Source organism: Phoca vitulina, unplaced genomic scaffold (assembly GCF_004348235.1).
Source record: "Phoca vitulina isolate PV1807 unplaced genomic scaffold, GSC_HSeal_1.0 scaffold38, whole genome shotgun sequence".
Classification (NCBI taxonomy): Eukaryota; Metazoa; Chordata; class Mammalia; order Carnivora; family Phocidae; genus Phoca; species Phoca vitulina.
Window position 1 is genome coordinate 13463525 of NW_022589741.1, and position 25869 is coordinate 13489393.

The 25869-nt window shown below is 52.9% G+C and overlaps 2 protein-coding genes across 10 annotated transcripts in view; one reads left to right on the forward strand and one right to left on the reverse strand.

Moving 5' to 3' along the window:
• RNF214 (ring finger protein 214) overlaps positions 1-2222 on the forward strand; it is a 41700-nt gene extending 39478 nt beyond the window's left edge. For 4 of the 6 annotated variants that reach the window (XM_032428122.1, XM_032428123.1, XM_032428125.1 and 1 more), the window contains exon 15: positions 834-1366. In XM_032428122.1, the coding sequence (XP_032284013.1) occupies positions 834-899 (66 nt within the window). In that variant the 3' untranslated portion in view covers positions 900-1366. Of the gene's footprint in view, positions 1-833 lie in introns of all 6 variants that reach the window. The other 2 variants (XM_032428127.1, XM_032428128.1) reach the window with 1 other exon arrangement.
• On the reverse strand, positions 1446-25438 carry BACE1 (beta-secretase 1). 4 transcript variants are annotated; one of them, XM_032428130.1, is made up of 9 exons: positions 24689-25438; positions 11592-11680; positions 9917-10133; positions 9275-9337; positions 8231-8365; positions 7153-7254; positions 6645-6794; positions 6219-6390; positions 1446-5580 (listed from the first exon to the last, which is right to left on the reverse strand). In XM_032428130.1, exons 1-9 carry the CDS (start codon positions 24947-24949, stop codon positions 5339-5341), a joined length of 1431 nt encoding a protein of 476 aa, XP_032284021.1. In that variant the 5' UTR covers positions 24950-25438; the 3' UTR covers positions 1446-5338. The 4 variants fall into 4 exon arrangements, with proteins under 4 accessions (XP_032284021.1, XP_032284022.1, XP_032284023.1 ...); XM_032428131.1 differs by having other exon boundaries at positions 1446-3156; positions 9275-9412; XM_032428132.1 differs by having other exon boundaries at positions 10049-10133; positions 24689-25437.
• Between the last annotated feature and the right edge of the window lie 431 nt (positions 25439-25869).

A 25869-nucleotide genomic window follows, 5' to 3' on the forward strand; every position in this document is an offset into this window, starting at 1 on the left:
TTGCTGTGTATCAACTCATCATTAATATCTCAACGTGAGGTTTTCAGTAAGTTGTGGCTTAAACAATCAGCAGATTTCAGAATGCTGGCAGCTAGGATCTCCTAGCTTCCTTTTACCCCGTTCTCTTTAGGGGACTGGATAAGCAGTACATCCTGGAGCACTGATAGGTCACTTTCTTGGAACACTGACAATAAGACATACATATCTAACCATTGTTTCAAATATAGCATTGTCAGGAGACTTTGCTTAGACAAGAAGAACGGAATAGGGAACCTGAATATGAGATTAGTAAATCCATTAACAGAATAGCTTGGAGGTCTGCCTGTTAGGGATTAATCTTCACAAACTGACAGGTTATTCCTATCTTGGATTATGTTACCAGACAGAGTTAACTTTCAGCAACAGGGATGATTCCTTCTTTGCTATTTTGTTTTGTTCATTTTCATTTTTCAAAAGGTAGAAACTGGATTTACATCTAAATTCTTAGGAAAAATCCTGAATAAGATTTGAGGGTGGTGGGTATTTGGAGTTGGGAGTGCATCTCAGCCTAAACAGATCATGAGAAGGGGAAGGCCACCCTAGATATCCAACACAGAGCAGCTTCACACCATTCTTAGCTGATTGTTAATGTTCCCTGTAAGAAGAACAGGTTCCCCTGCTCTGAAGATTCTTTTGGGGGTAAGAGCCAATGAAATAGCCCATCTGGTCCCGATGGTAAGAGCCCTTCTGACTTAGTATGCGTTCCTCAGACCAGTGAACCTCAGTGGCACACTCTCCCCTCCTTCCCTCCATCTTTCCAGATAAACCTGAGATATGTCTTTCTTCCTTTCCAGTGTATCAAATTCTGGGCCCAGACCAACACAAATGACACTTGTCCCTTTTGTCCAACTCTTAAATGACGGACCTGACTGGGGAGGAAGAAGAGGAGAAACTGATGTGAACAGGAAGCGCGGGTTCAAGATTTCTAAAACTCTATATTTATACAGTGACCTATACTCATGCCATGTACATTTTTATTATATAGGTAATGTGTGTATAGAAAGTCTGTATCCAAATGTTCGTAAATGAAAGTATGTATATTATGCAGAAATGGTCTCTCCCTCTCACCTTGCAATTCCTTCGGGGGATGCAGATTGTAGGTAAGATGATGTTTAGTTTGCCCTTGAAATTATGATATCCTTGCCTGGGGCTGTTTTCAAGTACAATATAAAAACCATCTAGGAAGCTGCTGTTGCCCTAAGGCCATCCTGCTTTGATTTGGCTCAGCCTCTAGTTCATTTTCTTAAGGCTCATGTATGCAGATTTGAACCCTGGTGCTCACCTGCTGTCCAACCAGATGCCTTGCTTACTGAAAGCCTACGGAAGCCTCAGTGTTGTTCTAGCCACTCGACTCCAAATGGATAAAATGAGACTGATTGAGGAAAAAAAAAATGTAACCCTAATAGTTTGAATTTTCATTGAATATTTTACTGTGTTAATGCTCATTATTTGCACATTGACATTAGGTTTACAGAATATTCTGTTTTACATCAGCAAAATTCACAGTCCAAGAATACCAACATAACTGGGTCCCATTTCTCCCATGCCCCCCAAAAGCTTCTGTCCATCTGACTTCCTGGTTAGGCCTCTCTTTAGAAACTAGCACAGCCCACAGATCTTTCCTGGGCCAAACCATCCCTTGCTGCCACTGACTTGGCTTCCGATCAAGCTCTGACAGACCAACCTTGTGAAGGCCTCACCTCTTCCCCTTCACTTCTGGTCTCCTGGTCAGTTAGTCCCCCTCCCCACTGAAGGTTAAGGCAGTTGGTTCACAACCAAGTTGTTTGGTGACCTTGGGTGAGCTCTAGGCAGGCACTGGGGTGAAGAGGTGTCTGTGCAAAATTACTTGCAGAATGATCTTGGGATGCCAGATTTTAATTTTTGAAGCAAGAAAATTATGGGGGACATGTTTCCTATCCTGGGAAGAATGGAGGCCAAAGTGACATGAAGGGGGGTTGGAGTTCAAGTTTAGAAGTCATTTGTTCTATAGATAGCTGTCTAGAACGAGATCGCTTTCCCACCTCTGCTTATTGAGCACTTCTGGTGTTTAGGTTTATACCTGTGAAAGCTGTGAATCTCTGAGAGCTTTGACTCTTTTCCTGTCCTATATCTTTACTCCTACAGGAAATGGCTTCAGCTTCCTTCTCTTTTGGATTAAACAAGGAAAAACTTAAGTGTTAATTAAAAAACAAAAACAAAACACTAGCTCCAGGGGAAGGACATCATTGTATTACCAACAGCTGAATTGTTCCCGTTCTGGGACCTGGAAATGCTTCCTGGCGCTGGCAGCACTGTCCGGGTAGCAAACACTTTCCCTTTCAGATCCAGTTATATTCCCTGCTCTCTGCTTTTGATCTTTTCCTTCTTTGTCCTTCGTCTTTGCCTATCAGCCTCTTAGACGTAGTCCTTCCCTTCTTTTGCCTTACTTGCTCAGCCTTGTTGACTAACATCATTTTCAGGAGCTGGACTTCCCAGGACCTCCTTGGCATCTTGTAGGGTGATTGAAATGGCCTGAGTTCTCACCTCTGTAGAGGTCAGGTGACTCACTTTCTTTGGTTAATGAAATATTAATGTCTCCAGTTTGGTAGCTATCATGAACGGAAATGTGGCAAAATGGAAGACCAGTTCCTTTGTTCTTTTCATTTGGGGGATTCATTTTTTTCTCTTGCAATCAAAAGATTTTCTCTCTCATCAACTTTGCAGTAGCCTTTAGGCCACTAGCAATATTTTTCAGTATTACCTAAAAATCTAGAAATTAGGAATGGATATAAAGGCTATTCTCTTTTCCACAGATCTTTGAAGCCAAAGGAATGTAGAGAGAAGAAAGGAAGAAGGGGGTGGGGGGGCTTATCCGCTTCCTAGTAAAAGCCCCTTGAAAGCCAACTATAGCAGGAAGACATGTTTTGGGGAGCTGTGTGCGAGAGCTGGGGCCTCTGTGTTGCTCTTTTCTCTGTCTTGTTCGGGATCAATCAGAAAGCAACATTTAAGTTTTGGCCACCCTTGTTCTCCCTTCTCCCTCTGTCTCCTGGCCTGCAGGGGTAGAAGCCATGCAGACTGGCGGGAAAGGCCTCTAATGCAGTGAGTAGAGATGGGACAGTCGCTTTTCAGGAGTCGACTCTAAAAATAGAGATAGATAATACATATTTTTACAAGCAAGAAGCTGTTGTCGAGATTTTTTTTTTTTTTACACTTAGAGTTAATAGTTTCAGGGTAGAAAGGAAGTAACTGTAAAAAGAAAAATAAGTACAGGTTTTTTTAAAAAAAATATGACAGTGGGACTTAACTAATGAAGGGGTTGAGTATTATGCCCTGGAAAGAGCTGGGGAAAAGCCAGTTTTCCCCAACATGGATAGAAATTATAAAGCAGAATGTGGCGTTTTCATTACATGGTAGCAATTCTGGAAGTTTATTTACACAGTAAGTTCCGAGCTGGAAACGGACACTCTCCAGTCTTCCTGACAGTCTTTGTGGTTAGGGGTGTTCCCAGTCGGCCAAAGCAGCACCAAGTGCAAGGGGAATGAAGAGAACCCAGATAAAGAACTGTGATTCAATATTCTTGTTTTATTGGTTTATGGCTTGTGGGCAGCTGGCCGAGGCCAGGGTCTCCAGAGGCCCTCCTTGTGTTTCCCTTTCCCTCATCAGGTAATTCCACACTCGGCAGGTCCCATCCCTGGAAGCAGTGTGTTCACAAGCTAGCGACAGGACCCGGTGGGTATACGCGGAGAATCACGTCTTCCACTAACACTGGTATCAGAGTGGACTGTGTTAGAACTGATCGGGAGGAAATGAACTTGGTCCCCACTACCTAGCCCAAGAACCAGCCTGGGTACCCAAGTACTATTCGGAGTGGGGAGTAAGGAGTAGGATAGGGGAGAAGGATGGCATCCCCTGAGGGGCTCTGGTGGTGAAGGAAGTATGGAAGCCCTGAGGCTGGCAGCCTTTCTCTAGCAGCCTTGTTATCGGAGGCAATGATGCTAGAGCCAGAAAGCCCTGCGTTTCTGACACTGGGTGTAATACTAGTGCCCCTCTGGGGTGCCTTAGCCAAGTTAATGGAGGGGACATCAGAGAGGGTGAGAAGGCGATGAAACCGCTCTGTATCGTGTGGAGATCTTACTACTACTTACTGCTGAACAGGAAGAAATCCAGGCAGAGGCACCAGGGCATCAACCCTGTAGCTGTTGAGTGAACCTTGATGATTCTGCTTTCAAGGGTTAAGAAAGAGAGGTCTCCTGTCTATCCCTCTTAGCACCTCAGCTGCAGAGCTCCAGAGTAGGGGTTTGGGGGTGGGCGTGAACACGTGAGCAGGAAGACAGAGCCAGGCCCTGCTCTGTTTGGTGTGTTCCAGTTGCTTCTCATAGGGCACCTGGGGCCGGGGGTGGGGGGTGGGAAGTGTCAGTGTTAACCTAGCGTGTGTGGAGTAAAGGGTTCAGGTAGAGACAAGTGGAATCATTCAGGTAGAAATTCATTTGTTAGATGGAACTTCTTAGTGGGCACTTTTCATTTAAGAGAGTTAAAAAAGAGCTTTTGGCTAGGTAAGCCCTTCTTCCCAACTCACTTTCGGTCAGGCTACAACCACAGAAGAAACATCGGGCAGCGACGCCCATCTTACAAGATGGGCTTCTATCTTGGAGATGCAGTCTGAAACTGGGACTGGCGAGTGGCCGTGGTTCTGCCTTTTCTAGCTCTGATCCCAGCTGTTCCCTGTCTTTGCGCTCCCTGTCCTCTCCTCTTCCCACCGCCCCCATCTGTACAAATACTCAGTCTCATTTTTGTTCAATTCACGAGGCAGTCTTTGTACCAGTGTTAGGCTTGTTTCTGCAGTCCCTGTCGCTAAAGCAACTCGCAAACCGTGCGTCCGTTCCTACTGCCTTTGGTCAGGGAAGCGACGTTGGCCCTTTCTCTGCCAAGGGTACGGCAGAGAGACGCTCATGGGGGTGACTTGGCTGTGATGCCACTACTTCTGGAACTAAGAAGAGAAGAATACTTCGGGTCGGAGGATCCAGAGGGGTGGTGGGCAAAGGTTCAAGGCTGAAGAATTTCCCAACTCGGGCTTGAGGTGACCAAGAAGATTCCTGCCACCAGGGTGCTGCTTTCTTCCCTCTCCCGATTCCTACAGGTGCCATTCCTGTAACCCACCGTGCCCGCCCTTCCTTCTTCTCGGGCAGGGCAGAGGCATTTGGTGGGCAGGTGAGGGTCTTGAGGTGCTCTGGCCACCGGTGCCGTCAGTGCGTCCTGCTCGTGCCCAGAGGGAGCCCGCAGCTGTGGCCCAGGAGCGTCCGTCCCCTGCCCGCGGGCCGCCTCACTTGAGCAGGGAGATGTCGTCGGCCAAGTCCCCGTGCTGCTGGCGCAGGCAGCGCAGGCAGCGCCACTGGCACACCATGAGGCAGAGCGGCAGCATGAAGAGGGCGCAGATGGCCGCCATGACGTAGGCTATGGTCATGAGGGTCGACTCGTCTGTCTGTGGGATGTTGTAGCCACAGTCGTCCATGTCCGGGGTCATGAACGGGCCTTCCACTGCTGCCGTCCTGAACTCATCATGCACTGGAGAAAGGGCAAACGCGAATGGGCAGCTCTCACCGTCACACAGCAGTTGGGATCATAGCGCAAAAAGAACTTCCTGGTAGGCCTTGAGATTAGCCCGCGAGGAGGCCCTAGCATCTGCTTCCTTGGAGATACTTAGGAGCAGGCCGCAGGAGCCTGGCTAGGTAGAAGCACGTCTCTCCTCCCAGCGCACTGGGAGCAACAACCCTTTCCTGGATAACCATGCGGTAGGAATGGTACCTAAAGGTCAGTCTCCTGAGTTGACCAAAAAGACAGCCCCGTGTATTCCTAGTACACTCACCGGCTTCCGCCGGTACTGAAGACCCCGCCGCCGTTCTGAAGGCACACCCGGCCCCATCGTGTAGCAGCCCACGGGGCCCGGGGATCTAGAGCTTCCCTAGGGGCCGAGGCAGCTCTTGCTGGTCCGGGCCTCCGGCGGAGCTACAGCCCGGGCAGGCCTCGCCACGCCGGGCACACGGACAAAGCATGGGCCCGGACGCTAGCTTGGACGCCGGCTGTTGGCTCCGCCTCGAGGCACCTGTGACTACCTCCCAGGCTGACAGGGGCCCAGGGATCCTAACTGCCGGCCAGTGAGAACACGGACAGACGGAGCCCACACCCTCCCCCCTGGCTCTTACCATGACAGGCACTGACGGCAAAGCCAATTCGTTTTCGGGCCCGATCAAAGACGACGTAGAAGCCCTCCATGATCACAGCTCCCATCACGGTGCCCGTGGAGGACTGTGAGATGGCGAACTTGTAGCAGTCATCTTGGGACGTGGCCACGTCTTCCACTGGCCGCAGGTATTGCTAAGGACAAGCAGTCAGAGAGGGAGAAGGGTGTCCTCCTCGCTGTATTCCTCCCCCTGCCTCTGCCTTCTAGATCTCTGTGCCCAGGGGCCGCTCTTCCCTCTGCCATCCCCGAGCTCTGTGGGCTTGCTTTGTGCCGCAGGACGCTGCTGTCTCTTGTCTTCCACGTTCTGCGAAGCCACGCCGGCTCCCTGTCTCCCCGTGTGAACCGTGCCCTCTTCCTGGGACCCCACTGACTCCGGCTGGGGACATACCTGTGGAAGGATGGTGATGCGGAAGGACTGATTGGTGACCTCGCCCATTAGGTAGAGGGAGATGACCGGGAAAATGTTCCAAGGGGTGGTGCCTGCCTGCCAGCATACCAGCTGCTCCCCCAGCCAGAACCCGTCCGGAAACTTCTCCGTCTGTGTGGCCAAGAAAGGGTAACAGTGAGGAAGCCGCCTCTTCCGCCATCGCGCTTCTCCCACTTTCAGATAACACTGGGCTCTCTTTTTGCTTTTCTATGGAATATCCAAATTGGGGAAGGGCACACTGAAACCCAAGAATTAGGGGAAGAGAGCTGGAGGGTGAGGCCAAAACTCTGCACCAGGGGGCCAGTGCAATGAGCAAGCCGAGGCCCATGAAAGAGACTCGCTCTGAAGACACTTAAGTAGAAGGATCTAAGGGTAGACAACTTGTCCCTTGGTGAGGGGACAAGGGACCTTCACGGACTTCCTCTGACACTGTATCATCTCTTGTACCCCTGCCCTGAGTCCCACTGACCGAGGAGGCTGCCTTGATGGATTTGACAGCAGCTTCAAACACTTTCTTGGGCAAACGAAGATTGGTGGTGCCACTGTCCACGATGCTCTTGTCGTAGTTGTACTAGGATGGAGAAGAGAGGTTTAGAAGAGTCAAAAGCCTTGTTTGATGCTGGGGCTCTGGCCGGAATCAGAAGGGGGGATCTGACTGCTTGGGGTGGCATCCTGGCTTGGCACTTCTCTTAGGAGTATACCCTTGGGCAAGTTGTTCAGCCTCTGTGCCTCCGTTTCCTCGTCTTTAAAATGAGGATAATAATAGCACCTACCTCAAAGAGTTATTATAAGGATGAAATTAATACATGTGAAGCGCTTAGAATGGTGTCCGGCACATAGGGAGCGTTCAGTAAATGCTAACTCTTAGTATCTTGGGTTGGGCAGACATTCTCCAAATCTTGAAAATAAAAATACCTTGTATAGTGCTTTTAACTTTTCATAGTCCTTTTATATCTATTCTCATTGAACATACATTAAGAATCTAGGTAAGGAAGACCCCAATGGTTGAGCTACCGTTCATTGGGAACTTCTGTGTGCCAGGCACTGGGAAAAACAATTTATTTTCTCTGTCTTCACCACAATCTCTGGAAAAGCTGTTTTTCCCTCTGTTTTGCAGATGAGGAAACTGAAACACAACCTAGTAACTTGCCTGAGGGCACATAGCTAGTAAATGGCAGAGCTAGGAACCCAGGTCTTTCCAGTTCCAAAGCTGGACGCTTCCGCTACATCATCCCACACTGCCCCGCACATGACTTGGCCAAAGCCGTCAAGCAAGGCAGGGACTGGAGTCCAGACATGCTTTTTTTTTTCCTTACCAGACCATAAGCCCCAAGGTCCCCTTGCGAGTGCCCTGCCAGTCCCTAGCCCCCCAACTTCAGGTCCTGCTGTGTCACCGTTAAGCTCCCAATTGTTCTGGGCTCAGCCCCCAACCCTTTCTGCAGGTCCTACTCCTCTGCCTCATCCTCCCAATCTCATAACTCAGGGTCTGACCTCATGCTATGTTGCCTCCCCCTTCCCTTTCCCTGGGTCCCCCTTGGTGGTGTTACCTCCTTGCAGTCCATTTTCAGGTCCTGCCCGTTGATCTCCACCCGCACAATGATGACCTCGTAGTACCACTCCCGCCGGATGGGTGTGTACCAGAGGCTGCCCGTGTACAGTGAGTGGTCGATACCTCCGATGATCTAGGGACAAAGGGAGGCAGGTACCCGTGTCCCGGCACAGAGGGACAGCAAGTCACCCAGAGAGCAAGCAATGGGATCAGAGATTTCTGGGAGGGTAGCAAGGCCCTTCACCGGCCACCTTTCTCATCTTCCTGCTTCTAATCGAATCCTGTCCCAAAGTGATTTGTAGTTTCTTAAGTGTGTTAAGAATATATCAGGGGAAGACTTTACAGGATTTTAAATTATTTGTTTCAGAGTCTCACAGCCCTCCATATAAAGTTATTTAAACCTAAACTGGCACAATAAATGTTAAATGAATGATTATTTGCTTCTATTACAAGTTTTATTTTCTCTGCGTGTTGGAGATGGAGAACCATTCACCAACTGTCCTAATTAATTAATAAATAGACTTTTAACTCCTTACATCGCTGCCTTCTGCTCGTCAGACTGAATCATCTTAATTTGAGAGGTCTTATTTTCTTTCTTCTTTTTTTTTTTTTTTAAGATTTTATTTATTAGAGAGAGAGAGAGAGCACGAGTGGTGGGGGCACAGAGGGAGAGGGAGAAGCAGACTCCCGGCTGAGCAGGGTGCCTGATGTGGGGCTCGATCCCAGGACTCTGGGATCATGACCTGAGCTTAACCGACTGAGCCACCCGGGTGCCCCGAGAAGTCTTATTTACATTTCCTTTGAAGTTCCCTAATCATCTCATCCTTTCCAAGTTTACCATAGGTACCTGGAATCCTTTCTGGAATAATGCAAAGAAGAAAAGGATGGAAAAGGAAAAGTGGAGGTGGGGAGTTTAAAGAGGTTTCTCTTGATTCCAAGTAGTGGAGCCCAAGACTGTGCGGTAGCTTAGAGGGAGGGGAGGCAGGTGATACCTATCCCTCTGCCCAGTGCTAGAACCTCCCCTCTCCTAGGACCTACTCACCATGCTCCCTCCAACTGAGGCCAGCACTTCCGACTGGTTGAGGGGGAACCCAGCACCACAGAGCTGCAGGGAGAAGAGGTTGGGAACGTGGGTCTGCTTTACCAGGGAGTCAAAGAATGGCTCCAGGGAGTCATCGGGCTGTGGCAGAAAGAGACAAGGAGTGAGGCCTCACACAGAGGGCCCTAATGGAAAGAGGCCAGCTTCCTGCCTAAACTGGAAGGCAAAAGCAAAACTTGGGGGATGTTCCTTGGGAAAGACTGTCTTGAAGTACTGCGATTTGGCAGAGAGGGTTAGCAAGAGACATGGCAGAGTGCAAACAGGAAAGAGCTATAGGATCTTTGATCCCCATATGCTTAACCTGTTTCAGGTTGGGCGGGGTGGGGGGGTTCCCTTATTCCTAAGATCTTGGGAGTCGGTAGAAATCAGACTCTAATCTTGTACCTGTCACAGCATCCCTCAGTATAGTCCTGCCCTCTGCAGGGACGAGATTCAGACTGCCACCCTATCCCCCTGCTAACTAATCCTTCAGGCTGATCTGTGTCCCTCCCTTAGTCAGCTCCCCTTCTCTCCGAGCCCGTCCCGGGGTAACATGCAGTGTGCAGTGCAGACACAGGGCCCAGGGCTCGGCCTTGCTCCTCTCACCCTGGCGATCTCAGCATAGGCCAGCCCCAGGATGCCCTCCCAGTTGGAGCCATTGATGAAGAACTTGTCTGATTCAGTGATGGCAGCGATGTTGGCGCGCACAGTGACGTTGGGGCCATGGGGGATGCTCACCAGGTCGGTGCCCAGCTCCCCCTCCCACTTGCCCTGGGTGTAGGGCACATAGACGCCCTTCCGGAGGTCCCGGTATGTGCTGGACCTGTGGAGAGGAGGCAGAGGTCTGTGGGGGCGTGACCGCAACACTTGCACGGGGACCCAGCATCTGACCTACTCCCAAGGCCTCACCTTATCTCAGGGGCATCCCACATAAGATGCTTTCAGGCTGCTCAGCAGAACATCCCAGATCCATCACCCAGAACAGAACGTACAGTAAGCTTGCAAACAGATGAGGGGAGCTGTGGCTGGGGCTCACTCTCCTGTCTCCACAGCTCCTATCCCTAGATCTCGAGCTCAGGCCCTGCAGGGAACAAGCCTAGGCTTTGTGTATTGTGCCCGCGGCCGCCGAGGGACAGCTAGCGGGCATCTCTTCCTCCCCCCCGGCTCCATCAGGCTCCCAGAGAAAAGGGGCCTTTGACTGTCGCTGCCTTGGGACCCGGTGGTACCATCTGAGTGGTAGAGAAAGTGCCAGGCGCGGTGAATGTGCAACCTCTACAGCAAGTTCTTCCAAAGAAAGAGTTGGCACAGCATCTCAGCAGAGCAGGTAAGTATTACACACCACTCGTATGGAACATGCGCATCAGCACGGGACACCCTCGCCCGTGTCTCATTGTGCCACTATCCAGGCCTTGTGTGTGTGCCGGGTTCGGGGTGGGGAGGGCAGTGATGGGACTGGGACAGGGATCCGGAGTGAATCCCTTTCCTGGGTCCTCACCACGCCCCACTCCCTGTCTGCTTTCTTCCAATAGGGAAGGCAGAAGATGTGGCAGGTGGCTTTGGCATCTGCCTAGAAGTCCAAGAATGGGATGTAAGCCTCTCCTCACAGACTTCCACACACAGAGACGCCTCAGACACTAGATGTCTTCTCGCCACTTCCTGTGTTTATGCTAAGGAGGCTCCCACATCATTCCTCTTTGCCTCTTACCTTAAAAACCCACTTCAACCCTCCCTTCCACCAGTTAGCTAGATCCGGCTGATGGAACTCTGGGTGGTGCAGGGAGACATTTTAGCTGTCGGGCCCTGACACTGGTCCGGGCAGTGGGGCTTATGCAAGGCTCTTGCTCCACTCCCTTGAACTGTGCAGCGCCCCCCGGAGCAGCCCCTGGCTGAGAGCACGGCACGGGGAGCGGTCACGGTAGCCTGCTCTGCCTAGACCTCGTTGGTCTCGCCGGACACCCGACAGCCACTGTGGGGGGTGCAGGGTGCGGATGAAGTCTCCAGGCAGAGAGAAGAAGACCCTGAGATGGCTCTGGGAGCATTGGGGCTCCTCTCCTTCCTTCTTTCCCTCCCCAAGGAAGCTGCCCTGTCTCGGTCCTGAACAACTTCCTGCCGGCCCCTCAACCTACCCTTTCGCATAGTAGACCTCCTCCAATCCCCCCTCTCCACTCTTGTCTCCTGGAAAGGATCCGAGGAGCTCCTCTTTCTCCCCAAAGCCCTCCCCTGACCCTCCGGGCCCTGGATCCTTGGGAAGGGTTCTTCTCTAGCTCTCCCCAGGACTCACAGCTGCCTCTGGTAGTAGCGATGTAGGAAGGGGTGGGGGGCAGCCCCCACTGCGAAGTTACTGCTGCCTGTGTCCACCAGGATGTTGAGCTGTCAGAGAAAGGGGAGAGAAAGATGTTATCAACATGAGGCTCTGGGCTCACTACCTTCATTGTCCTTCACTCCACGGGCAACAAAGTCTCCCTTTGGAACGTCCAGGGCGAAGCTTCTAGGACGCAGGACTGGACAGCCTGACACCTGCGACCACCATGACCACAGACAGAATGTGGCATCCTCTGACATGCTCAGCATGGCCTCAGCATGGCCTCGTGTCTGCTCCTGGCTTCGCTGTGGAATCCTAACATTTTCTGTGTTGTCAAAGCCACGTTATCTCTGCATCTGTGTGGTTTTCATTTCTCTTTTCTCTCTACCTTCGGACTGCCCTTACTCACTTCGGGTACCTGTCCGATTCTGTCTGCAGGGCTTGCGCCTTGCCTCCTTCTCTGGTCCTCCTAGGAAGCATATCACCCAGCGGGCAGCTGGGCTCGCATCCCCGTCCAGCTCGGAAATGCTATTCCAGGAGCTGGCACTGGCCAGGGAAGCTGCGGGGACCAGGACGGCGTGTTGGTGCCGTCCTGCCGTTTCTGACCCTGCCTGCCAGAATGCGGCTCCCCACGAAGGGCTCCCCTTCGGTCTCCGAGGTGACACAGGCCTCTGAGTCCTACTATCAGAAAATAGTAGGGAGCAGGAGCTTCCTCTGCTGTCACGGTGAAAACCCATCTTGTCAGGGCCCTGGGTTTTGGCTCCGTGAATCTGGACAGGTGTCTTCCTGGTGCTCCTTGCTGTGCAGCTCCTTCGAGCATTTCTTCTTTCTTGACCCTCCTTTCTCCTTCAACCGCCTGATCCCTCCCTCAGCCCAGAGCCACGTTCTGAATGCCAGTAGCATCCTCACAGGCCAGAAGAGGAAATGCCCCTGTCCTCAGAAGCACGGAACCCTGAGAATTCAGCCCTCTCGTGCTGACTTTTCATGCCCATCAGCTCAGCGGCTCCCCTGACCTCAGGGCCCTTTTACTCCTGTGTCCTCTCTCCTCAGTGCAGTGAAGTCAGCTGACCTCAGTTTTGGTGCAGGCTCTGACCTCGTCACCTTGGGCAAGTCACTGTGCTCCTCTGGGCTTCAGGTTCCTCCTCCCTGCCAGGTCCTCTGGCTCCTTCCCGCTCTCGGTGGCCCTTGTGGCTCTGCGGCCGCCCCTCCCCCAATGCCTGTGGAGGCCTCTTGGCCTCCCCGTGTCCCCAAGACGCCTCCTCTGGTCCCCACGGTGGCCCCAGCCCTCTGACCCCGGCCCGCCCTCCTTCCCAGCCCCCCACTCCTGGCCCGGTTCCCCTCCCCCTCCCCGCCCTTCTTCCCCACCCCCCCCCCCCCCACCGGCCCTCTCCAGGGTCTGTGGGCGGCCACCAGCTCCACGGGCTGTGCTTTCACAATCAATAGAACTGGAGGCGCAGCAGTTCCGATTTCAGTCAACCAGGTTAATGATTAAAACGGCTTCTCGGCCCCCCCCGACCCCCTCCCCCACCTGCCAGGGCTCTGCTCCCAGCACTCAGGTTGGCCTCATTCTTACAGGGATCCCTACTATCACTGGACCCCAAAGAAAGGGGTCCCCAGAGCTGTGCAAGAGAGGGCTCCCTGGAATGTGTGCCTGACGGGCTCCAGGAAAACACGACCGCCTTTTACTCTGGCACAGGGCTTTTTTTCTGAGGCCCCAGCTGGTCCAGGCCTCCCCACTGCTCTCCCCTCCTGCAAACCACTCCCTCCCGAGCTAGGAGGCCCAGCCTTTCCCCGCTGAGGAAGGCCTCCCCCTTCCACCTCAAAGCGGGTCAAGCCCAGGGCGGAGTGACCCCCACCCACCCCTACCCTGGGAGTTCAGGCCCTGTGCGCCCACCACCCGCTCTCCACCTGCCACAAAAAATGGGAAAGCAAAACAAACAGCTGGGATTCCCTCCTGAGCAAATGGCCAACTGTTTGCTCTTAGCAAAGTGCTCCTGGCTTCTGGGAGAAGGGATTCCTGGTCCTGTCCTTCCAACATTTCTTACTCCAGCCCCGGGCAGGTTTTCTCCCCCTCCTGCTCCCCATAGGCGGCTGAGCCCCCACTCCTCACGACACGGGGCAGGTAAGGGCAGCCTGGAAGAGGAGGGCTGGTGGTTTCGAGCCGCCAAATCTTAGCGAGGGACGCCTGGCCTCTTCCTGCTCCGGACAGACGCTGTCCGGTGGGACCTCCCTCATCCCCCCAGCTGGTCTTTGCAACCTGCCCGTGGCCACGCCCGCCGTCCTTTCCCTCCGCTGGCCCTCCCCTGCTTGGGTGGGCGCCCCACCCTGGGAAGTACCCGCTTTCCCTCAGCTAGATTCGCCACCGGTCCACCCCCCCCCACCCCATCCGGGTTCCTCCTATTGGCATTTACAAATGCTCCAGTCTCTCCATTAAAAAAACCTTCCTTAATCTCACCTCCACCTCCAGCCCCCCTCCCCTCCTTCACAACCAAAGTTCTCAGCCAAGCTGTCTTCATTTCTTCACCTCCCACTTGTTCCTCAACCCATTCCAAAGCCGTTTCTCCGCTGCCCCTCCCTCCACTATAAAACAGCCCTTACTACAGCTACCAGAGACTTCATGTCACCAAATACGAAAGACATTTTCAAATCAGGCCTCATCTGCCTGTGAGGACTTCTCCCTCCTAGAAACACCCTTCCCTGCCCCACCTCCCCCGGCCCGGGGGTGTCCTCCCACGGCTCTGACCAGATCTTCTGTGTCTGCTTTGCAGGCTCCCTTCTCAAGGGCTTCGGCCCTCTTGCTCGCAGGCTCTGCTCTCCCTCAGCCACCTCCCCTGCGGCCACAGCTCCGAGTATCACCTCCATGCCCACCACTCCTAAGCTCAGAGCCCTAAGCCCTTTCCTTCCCTTGCAGCTCCAGAAGCACAGAGCAGACTCCCTCAAAGATAACCTCAAATTCAGGATGTCCGAAGCTGACCTTCCACGGTCCCGCCCATCTGCCTTTTCCCCGCATTCGCTGTGTCAGTGGATGGCGTCACTGTCCATCTGTTCTGTAAGTCAGCAACTGGGGGAACGTCCTAACACTTTCCTCTTCTTCACATCTCTACCCGATGCATCGAGTCCTGTCCAACTAACCTTCTCAAAAGTCTCGTAAATGTACTCATCTCTGGCCACCTCCCTTGCCGCCCCTGGGCCACGTTCTAGAATATCATAATAGCTTCTCAACGGGCCTTGGCACGTCCGTCCACCCTTGACCTCTCCATCCTGTCTCTGCACTGTGGCTCGGGTGGTCTTTTCAAAGTGCAAATCTGACCGTGTTGCCCTTCCGTGTCAATCGTTTTCCTTTGCTATTAAAATAAAAATGTAAAGCTTTAACATTTCCTACAAGGCCCTTCATTGTCCGGTCCTGCCTGCACATCCAGCCTAGTTTGTCCTCTACGCCCCAGCCCCCTGCTCACCCGCTACACCGGCCTTCACAGGTCCTCAGACCAGCCATGGTCCTCCCCCTGGAAACAGCTGCGTAGACCATTCGCTCTGCCCAGATATCTTCCTCTCCATGGGCAAGTTTGTCTACTCATCTCCCATCATCCCAAGCTCAAAAGGGAAAACTTCCTAAGGGGGAAAGACCAGGTCATAGTCTCTTCTTAAAGTGCTTGCATAGAATGTGTCACTCTGTAGCTTCACATTAAATCTCACCTCCCTTGTATCTAATTTTTAAAAAATCATCACTGTATCCCTAATGGGTATCACGGTGCCTGGCAATAAGTATTACTCGGATTAATGGCTCAAGGAAAGAAAAGGGAAAAGAGCTACTCTATCCTGTTTGTTGGGTGAAGGAGAGATCCTTCAGGGGCTCCCCAGCTGTGGGTGTTTTTAGGTGTGGCTCTAGCTCAGACCTGCGGTCCCTTCACCAGGGCTGTGGTTTGACACGGATGCCTGTCTTCGGGTAGACTGGGGTCCTGGAGCCATCTTCTTCTCCATCCCTTGGGGCCAGGCAGACTCAGGAGTCCCTGTAGCTATTGTATTTAGATCCCCAGGAGATCACAACCTGGGGTCAGGGCTAGGTCACAGCCAATCACTTAACAAACAAATGTGCCCCCGGGGGCCTCTGAGGGAAGGTGGCTTCTTGGGAAGTGCTAACAAGCCCCACAGGGAAAGGTACACCTGCCCACTTCACTCTGCAGGCCAGGCTCCCCTGGAGGAGTTTTCAGCAACAGATCTTGGGTGATGAGATGGGTGTGGAGCCCATGAGTTCTGGGTAAGCTCTTTGTTCCCCAGATCTCACATGTCTTGGCCCCAGCTCTCACTAACAGATAGGGACAGCTCAGATTATTCTGGATGAGAAGAGCCTTCAGGAGTCATCTGTTTGTTAGCCTAGCGTGATTCTGAAAGATCAACTCTGAAAGATCTCTAGTTACTAAGATCCCAGCCTCTCTTGGTAGCCTATCCCAGGGCCCTAGGAGGGGGCTTTAACTCTAATTCTTCCTATCAAAGAGGAAGTCTCTTTCCTTCTGTGTGGGCCTCTGAGTTGATGGGGGAAGGGCTCTTATACTCTTGTCAAGCAAGCCTTTTACCCAAACCTGAGATGTAGAAGGCTTTCTTCCATTTTACAGAGAAGGAAATGGACATGTGGAATGAGCGGGCCACTTGACCCATCTTACACAACAATCCACACAGCTGGACAGGAATCCGCTGGTTCTAACCAACCCCACATCTGGTCTTTCATGTCCTTGACCTTCCCGTCTCTCACTTGGAGAGGAAGTATATGGTCGATTGCTACACTAATGAATCACACACCCCTGTATCCAGGCCCTTGTGTGATCCCCTCTGACATCGACACTAGGCTCAGTCATGTGACTGCTCTGGCCAATGGGACATCAGCCAAGGAGGAAAGCAGAGGCTTGGTCAGGGCCTGTGCACTGGGGATTCCTCTTGGAATGCTGTCCTGAGACTGCATGGTGAAGCTCCATCTTGCCTCCTTGAGGATGAAAGATTTCATGGAGAAAGAGGTCCAGCAGGCCCCCCGCTGGCCCACCAGCTGAATGCAGCCACGTGAGTGAGCCCAGATAAGACCTGGAGAAGAGCCACAGCGAACCCACACCATCCTGAAAACCAAAACGCCTCTTGTTTCCAGCCACCAAGTTTCGGAATAATTTGTTACACAGCATCAGATACCAGATACACTATCTGAATTCAAACCTGAAATCCTTGTCCTTGGGGGCATCTCACCAACCATCAGTCGACTCCAATGAACATTTCTCATCACTTTTCCCCCTCCCTCACCATGCTTCTCATGCTTCTCAAAAGCACGAGGCTCTCTCAGCTCTGCACCTTTGCGTACACTATTTCCTATGCCTGGAATATTCTCTCCCTGTTTTGTCTAACTTCTAGTCATCTTTCAAGTCACAGTGTAAATATCCTTTCTCCCAAAGGTCTTGCCCTGATGCCCCCAGCCAAGATAAGGCTCCTTCTCCTGCAGGTCCTCAGTAACACCTGTGCTCCTTTGTATATCGCTCATCAGACCTTTAATCATTTATGTAATGTCTGTCCCCCATACTATGAGCCCCACAAGGGTAGGGAGCCCGTTTGTACCGTTATTATCTTACTTGTCCCTAGCCCTCCGCAGGAGCTCCATAATGATTTTTTTCCAGTAATTGCCTCATTTCCTGCAGTTCCCTGTGACCCTACAGATTCTTGCTATTCATTCTCAGCCCCAGGTGCCTCGTAGGCATAATTTAGTCTGGGACTGTGTATGGTGACAATGATAACTGATGCCCACCATACCCATGACGTTGGCTGGATTATCCACGCAGGTTCTTAGACCAAGGACTTCCTTGGTCCCTGAGCCTGGAGTCAGCTTCATCTGCTCTCCTAAGTGGATATTCCCAGACGTGAGCTTGCCCAAGCCTGAGAAAAGGGAGCAAGGAAGGACAAGAGGAGCCTAACGTCAGCAGCTGGGAGTGGCTGAGGGCCAACAGAGCACACAGCTCCTGCCTCCAACTGAGTCCAGTGATTGGGTCCCATCCAGGTTCCCTCCATCTTGACCACATTGGCTGACCCACTGGAAATCCTTTCCCTAGACATATCCTCTGCCTTCCACTTCTCTCTCCAGGCTGAAGCTGACAATTGATACCTGGGGGCAAGCAGGCTCCCTGGTGCCACTTACCCTACTTTGGGCTTTTTTTTTTTTTTTAAGTAATTCTAAGGTGGTGGGGTCACCCCAAACCTTATCTGATGCACCCTTCTCCCTTTGGACAGGATGCTGCATGTCCCCCAGTGTCAAACCCAGCTCAACTAATATTTATCAAGGCTTCCTATTCAAATGATATGATGGATGTGAACAGTCAAAAAATGTCCATGTCTATTCCTAAAGAACAGATCTAAGACGATGGGTTTTCTTTCTTTCTTTTTTTTTTTTTAAGCAGCAGAACCCTTTTCCAACCTTATGTAGGATCCCAGTGTACCAAAGAGAAAAAAACAAGAGTTGTTCTTTTGGAGAGAGAGGTTTTGCTTCCTCAGTCTCTGTCCCCTCCCCGCGGTGGCTCTTGAGGCAGCTCTGCAGCGCCGGCAGCCTCCACAGAACCCCCTGGAAACCCCCCAGTCTGTGAGCTCTCACAGCAGCAATCAGCTACCTGCTTTTCATTGTCAGACAGCTAGTCCCTCCTACCGTCTAGTCGTGTCCTATGCACAGGTTGCGGTGGCTTTAATCTTCTCTTGTTCTGTCCTCAGTTGAAAAGATAGCTGATCTCTGGCAGAAGCCCAGTCTCCTCCAGGGCACCTGGGTCATGCTCAGTACAGGCTTGTTTGAGCCATAGGGAGATGCCATCGCTCATGCCTTGTGCTATTCGGCAAAAACTCTACAGGCACTGGAAAAGAGTCGGTGGGGTTCACCAGCCCCGAGAGGCCAGTGCAGCCTGGACATCGGGAAGGGGGGGGTACAGTGGGCAGTGGAGAGAGTAGCCACATGTTGGTAGCAGCCCAGGAGACCTGCTGAAACGGGATAGGCTGGGGTGGCAGAGGCAGGGAGCTCAGCCAGTTTGCCGTGGCTTTGTCAGAGTCTTGGGGAAAAAAGACCGGGGAGTCCTGGCTCCCCCAGTCAGCCCCAAGACTATTGATTCATCATTGCCCTCAAAAGGGAGCACCTCCTCCCTCTCAGGAACCGCTGGCTACAGCACCTGAGCATGTGGCAAGCGAGCATCAGTGAATGCTTCCCAGCCCTCTGGGCCCATCCTGCCAGGGGCAGCTCGGGGCAGCTCCAGGACTGGGAAGAGGGTCTGGCTCCTGCCCAGAACTCTCCACTGCCCAGGCCCCCAAGAGAGCTGTTCCCAGAAGAGAAGTTAGTGGTCAGGTATGGCAGATTCCCTGAGAGATGTTTCTCTTCCTGGATTTTCAACCACAATTTTCCTCTTAGATCTTTATTGGAGATACCCAAGAAGGGTTCTTGACCTTCTACCTTAGAGGGAGGTCCCAGTCTTTCCCATACCCCCCACTCGCAGCTGAACTCTTTCTCTCCTGACTTGAGGAGGCAGAGGAGGAGAAGAGTGTGAAATGACAGTGTGAGGGTCCTAGCAAAGCCTTCTGTGCAACCTGAGGGGAGTTGTGGTCTCAGGGACTGGGTGGGCAACTTAGAAGTGGGATCTTGTGTAATCTTGCTTTGTCTAATTTGGATGGTGGCTCTTTGAGGTCAATGGTTTTCAACCTTTTTAGGAAAGCAAGGAAGGAAGGAAGGGAGGGAGGGAGGGAGGGAGCGAGTGAGGAAGGGAGGAGGGAAGGAAGGACCTGGAATTCCACTGTATAAAAACAATAAAAGCTGACTTCTGGGCAGGGAGAAGAGGGAGGGCTTGGTAATGGGAGGTGTGAAAGGTCCAAAGTCTTGCCTCTTAACCTTCCTCCTAACCTCCTTCATCCTTGAGGTCCCTTTACAGAATCCCACAAATCACAGGCTGAAAACCATTCGAGGGAGAGGTGGGTGGAAAACCAGTTGGCTTTTCTTGGTTTCTGAGACCCTGAACCCTCACAGTTTTCTACTTCTCTGATCATTTTCTCTTGCTCCCTTGAGCCCCAGTCTACATTCAGTATTCTTTCCCTAATCATTTCCCACCACCCCCCCCTTCCCTCCATTCTCTCAAAGAACAAGCCCATTTGCTAACTTGGCTTCCAAACCACCTCTCTGCAGGTGACTCCAGAGTCTACCTGTCCAGTCCCAACTTCTCTCCTGGTTTCCAGATCCCCATGCTCAGCTAGTTGCTGGATCCACCAATAAGAATGGCCCACTGGCATTTCAAAGGCAACCAACATGTCCCAGACTGGATAACACAGGAAAGAACCCAGTATTTGGACTTGGAATCCAAAGACCTGGATTTGAACCCCGGCTCTGTTTTCCTTATCTGAGTCTCTTTGGGCAAACCCCTTAGTCTCTCTGCGCCTCAGTTTCCTCACCCCCCAATGGACATGCTAGTAGTTATCCCTTGCAAGTAAAGCAGAATCATAAGCATGGAATTTTGATGACCTATATTGTGCTTTAAAAGTCTGCTCCTTTTGTTGTATTCCCTGGTAAAACAGAGAGGTTCCAAGGAGGGGAACCTCTTCTCTTCCCTCTCCCTCCCCAGGAGCAGAGAACATCTGGTTGAACTGACATGTGAAGGCTGGATCTCTGAGGACCTCCCCTCCTTTCTGTCCTCACTGCCTCCAGCATCTTTTGGGCCCTTGTGCCCTGACTCAGGTCCTAGTCTCAGGCTCTAGATTATCCAGCTATGTTCCACGCTGGAGTTGTTTTCCTCAAACCAGAACGACACTAGACCATTGCCCTTCTCATATACTCAAAGGGACTCTCGCCTGCCTGCAGAATACAACCCAACCTCCACTCCGCCTCCCAGCATCCCTGCCACAACTCCCAGCTTCTCAGCCCAGCTCATGCATGCCTCTCTTCATAAACCTTTCTCTCCAAATAGCAAAGCTTTCTCATCTTTCTAGGCCATACTCAAATGCTACCTTTCCCAGCAAGCCTAACCTAACACCCTGTCAGTAGTAACTGCTTCTTTCTTTGCACTTCTGAGACTCACTGTTCTTTTTGCACCAAATGCTTTCGGTCTCGTATGATATTTAGCTGTTCATATGAGTCTCACACCAAATTGTGAGTTCTCCAAGGGCTGGGGCAGTGACATCATTTTTCTCTTCTGCGCACAGTAGGTGCTCAACGAGCATTTGCTAAACTGCATTGACTACCACCAGATTTCAGTCCAAACAATCATTATTATCCTGGGTTTGGAGGCTGATGCTCATCCCATTATAATGAGATGATATCCTTTCATTTAAGTGAAAAGGATGAAAGTGCTTCTTTCTCCAAGAGTTCCAGTCCTGCACTTAGAATTGCCCATCGAGAGTTCTCTTTAGATGTCTTACATTTTATTTATTCACTCACTCAACGTTTTTTAGGTGCGTGTTCTGAACCTGCCGCTATCATAGATATTAAAGAGAAATAAGACACTGCAAAAAAAAAAAAAATCTTTTTAAAAGACATTGTCCTCTAGACCTTGATGTTCTGGGAGGGAAACAAATACAAAAAAACAGTTATAATATGTTCTATAATACTACTTAAGTGTAGTAAGGGACACATGAGCAGGTGTCATGGGAGAATGAAAAGGAATGCTCATGATAAACCCTCTCATCTCCCCCCAAGATGCATGGGCAGGTGGCTGGCAGAGTAGAAAGATCCAGATGACAAAGGGTCTCAGCTTACGGGCCTGTCTCCTGGCCAATTATTTAAACTTTCACTCCCCATTTCTTTTGCTAGAAGTCATGAGGAGTAAGACCATTTGTATATATTGCAGGAATTACTGTCAAGGAGAAAATTATGTAGAATATATTTGAAAACTTTACATAAACTGCCACCATAAATACAAGTATATAGTTGTATCCCATTATTGATACACCAACTCCTCCTGCCAGTTGTCCTGGTCCCTCAGATGGTCTTGTTATCCTCCGTTCAGCCCAATTCAGGATCATGAAATCATCTCATGCCTTCTTCCTCACCCTTCACACCAGTATCCCCAAGTCCTGTGTCTGGCTGCCTTGTGACATTCCTGCATCCTGGTCTTCCCTTCCCTTTCCGTCTTATCACGGCCACATGCTGTCCTTGTGGTGAGGCCTCACACCTGGATTGCTGTGACAGAGCCCACCGCCCCTGTACCTCTCAGTCCCACTCTTCCTCAAAGTCAGATGTCTCTTCCTAAAAGATTGCTTTCCCCATGTCATTCCCTGATACAAAGAAATTCAAGCTTCCTCTGATATCTGCCAACCCAAGCCCAAACCTTAGAGCTTCATATTTAAGGCTTTTGGCAATTGGGCTCTATCCTATTTACCCAAACCTGTAGGATTAACTCAACTGGGTTTCTCACTGTCTCCTGAACAAATGCGCATGACTCATTCTCTCATTCGTTGTGGCTTCTTCTGGTCCCAGGGACCCAGGCTAAGGGCGGGGAAGCAGTGGACATTCGAGTTAAGTGCAATGAGAGTTCAGTGGGACAGGTGCTATTTCCCCGCTGGGAAGAGCCACCCTCCTAACCATCCTTCAGGATCATGCTCACAGCACACCTCCCCCGGGAGGCCTTCCCTGATTTTACCTCCTGCACACCTACAGCACTCATTCTTTGTATGACTGCAGATCAGTGCTTCTCAAATTTGAGCCATGGCCCCCCAAATTCTAACTCAGTAGGTCTGGGATGGGGCCAGAGAAGTTACGTTTGTAATAGGCTCTGGTGGCAAGGGCCTGGGGGCCTGCCTGTCTTTGGGTGCTGCTTTGGATTCCCTTGTCCTGGCACTTACACTTTCATGCTCGACACTTCCTGTGGGCAGAAAACCTATCTCCTGTCTCTTGGTGGATCAGCTCTCAACCCCCGCACCTAATCACCTGGCATATAGAAAGTGTTCTGCCCACCAGGTCCTCATCTGGTGCTCAGAACAGCCCTACCAGGCAAGGAGAAGGGGCCTCCTGCTCGAGATTGCTGGGGAGACAATCGAAGTCACCACAGAGTACAGACTGGCTGGCATTGGCTCGGGCTCCCAGCCAAAGGGTGACCCAGAGTCATTCCAACTGTGGGCTCCCTGGTAATGGTTCCTTGGGCCAGTATTGAACTGTAGGCCCACTTTCCCTTTCTAGGAAGGAAGGGGAAGGAACTGACATTTGTGGGGCAATTACTCTCTGCCAATTTCCGGGCCGGGGGATGTACATACGATCTCAGGGGTCCAGCGAAGACCAGTACCTGTCCCCCCAGTTCTACTGTGTGAAACGTGGTGGCCCAGAGCATTCAAGCTCTTAGGGTCCATTGCATAGCCCAGAAGAGGCAGACAGGGCTGGAGGAATTAGCAGAAAGTGACTTCCTATGTACTAGAGGTCAACTGTGTGTCCGGGTGCAGTGTTCAAGGTGACTTCCCCTCCACAGTCCCATTTAATCCTCCCGAGAACCTCGCAAAGGAGATCTCATTTCACCCATTTTGGAGACAAGGCACCAGGTTCAGAGGGGTTGCATAATTTGCCCCAGGCTGCACAACTGAGAAAAGGAAAAGCTGTGGGCAGTGGAGCTGGAATTCCTGGTCTGTCTGGTGGCTCCACAGCCCCTTTGTGTGTCGGTGCCCCAGGGTGTTAAGCCCTAGGACAGCTTCTCAGTAGCAGACACCCAGGGGGTTGCAGGTTATCTGCTATCTGATCATACCTAGCCTCCAGTTGGCCCCGGTGGCTAGGGGCCTATCGTCACACTGATCTGAGACTTTCTGGGGAAGTTACAGTACTCAGGAAAGAGAAGGGGTGAATAGGGGAGACCAGAGCCTTGCATCAGCTGGGAGGTGGGAGGTAGGCCTGGGTGGCAGGGACCTAGGAAGACTCACTTCTGTCAAGTATTTGGGGGATGGAGGTTTGTCTTTCTCCCAGATCCAGTGTAAGAGCTGCCTGAGAAGTTCAGAGAAGTGTGGCTCTTCCCTCTCTACACGTAAACACACTCCCACCTTCACGGACCCTCCCAAGGACAGGCCTCCCGGACACAGATCCCACAGATCCGGGGGAGGGGGGTGGCTCCCAGCAATGTGCAGGCTCAGATTCAAGGTGACACACACCAGCACGTGCACAACCGTCCCGCCACCCGCGCCCAGGCCCACCCACAGAGGAGGCAGATGTGCCCAGTGGGCAGCCACAGCACCCCACCCACACAGGCACGGAGGGTGCCACCTCCACCAGCCACCTTGCAGGTCCCGTGGAGGACTGGAAGGAAGGGGAGGGCTGGCAGTGTTTTCCTCAGGCTGCCATGCCCCCTTCCCCCCCCCCCCCCCCCCCCCAGCGCCTATGGGCTCACAGAAGGAGTCGCATTCTTAGAAGGGGGTTCTCGCTCCTGGGCTGCAGTTAGTCCTTTCCCAGGCTCAATTCAGTCCCCTCTGGCCTGTGCTCAGCGGCATGGGGAAGGGGAGGGGCTGGGGTGCAGAGGCACAGGGGGAGGGGGAGGAGTTGGGAGGGGCTGGGGAAGCAGGAGTCTGTCCAGGGCTTCTGGGCTCGAGTGGAGGTCAGGAGGAGCTGGGAGACCTCGCTTTTCTGTCCCCGTGCCAACCCAGACAGTGGGAGCAAGGGTCTGCTCCAGCTCGTGCCAGGATTCCTGGGTCCTCAAGGTGCTGGGAATGATGGTCAGAAGCCCAGGTTCCCGGAACACCAGAGGAGGGGAAAGGGTTGGGTGACCAAGATCCAGAGTGCCAGGGTTGGGAGACTCAGGCTTGGCAGGGCTGACACCTGTTCACAGTGCCCCTTCCCCAGGCCAGACTCCCCCACCGGAGTGTTGTCTTGTCCCGAATCCTTACTGAGGGGTAGGTGTGTGAGGTTGGGGTGAGGGGAGGGCAGTCAGATGAGGGAGGCGGGGAAGCCTGTGAGGGGAAGGGAGGTGGGAAAGGGGAACTTTGGGGCTGACTGCTACCAATGGAATCCCAGAGGGTCCCTCCTGCCCGCACCATCCAGCCCATTTTAGCAGGGGCCAGCATGCTGCACCCCGCCCCCCACCCCCGCTCATGCAGGAAGGAGGGTAGGGCTGGCCTGGCGACCTTACCGTCTGCGGGGGGCTGCCCACGGTCATCTCCACGTAGTAGCCCTGACCGGACTTGCCCCTCAGGTTGTCCACCATCTCCACAAAGCTGCCCCTCCGGCCGGGCTCCTCCGGCTCCTCCACGGTCTCCCGGGGCAGCCGCAGCCCCAGGGGGGGCGCCCCCAGCCCGCTTCGCAGGGGCAGCCGGATGCCAGGCTGGGTGCAGTGGGCAGGCAGCAGTCCCGAGCCCATCCACAGCAGGAGCCAGGGCAGTGCTGGGGCCATGGTGGGCCTGGCCTTCGGGGCCCTCTGGGCTCCCTCCGGGACCGCGTCCGGCCCTGTTGCTGCCCTCAACTCTGGGTGCTGGTGGTGGCCGCTCAGGACAGCGAGCTGCGAGGCATCAGGGCTCCGGAGCCTACAGGCCCCTCGCCGGCCCCCCGGTGCAGGCTGTGGGGATCGGGCAGGAGAAATCCGCAGAGCGAGAGGGGAGGAGACGGAGCCGAAGCCGGCTACATCTGGCCAGCGGCGCCCAGCCTCAGCGGCGGTCTGGGAGAGGACGGCTCGGCCCCCCCGGGCGGCTGGGAGGGGCGGGCATGGCAGGTCGGCGGCCGCGGGCTTCTCGGTCCTCGGGCTGGCCGGGCGGCGGGGCGAAGCGCAGGGACTCCGGGCGCCCGCAGCTGCGTGTGCCGGTCAGGCCACCGTCAGCCCGCTCCCAGCTCCTAGCAGGCTGGGGAGGCGGAAAGACTTGTGGCGGCGGCTGTCAAAGCCAAAGGGTTTTCGCTCTTCCCTGGGATCGCTGGGAAGTGTAGTCTTCCCATGGCCGGCAGCCCAGCTTCCGGGGCTGGCGAGGGGTCTGGGATGCCCTCTGCCGAGGCGGAGTCCACCCTGCAGGACCCTGGCCGGGCGGGAGGGACCGTAGAGAGAGAGTGGCGGCAGACCTCTCATTCGGTCATTTCCTTCATTCTGCATTGATTGAGCACCCGCTGCATGCCAGGCATTCTTCCAGCCACTGGGGCTACACGGAGAGAGAAAATGCACGTGCACCATACCAGACGATGTGGCATTGACGAGTAGGGACTTGGGGGGCCATCTGGGGATCTGGAATGACTGGGTGGGAGGAGGAGGTATTTAATTTGAGCTGTAAAGAATGGGTGGGATTTGCACGGGCAGAGATTGGGGGAGCAAGAGTAAGAGGGATGGAAGGG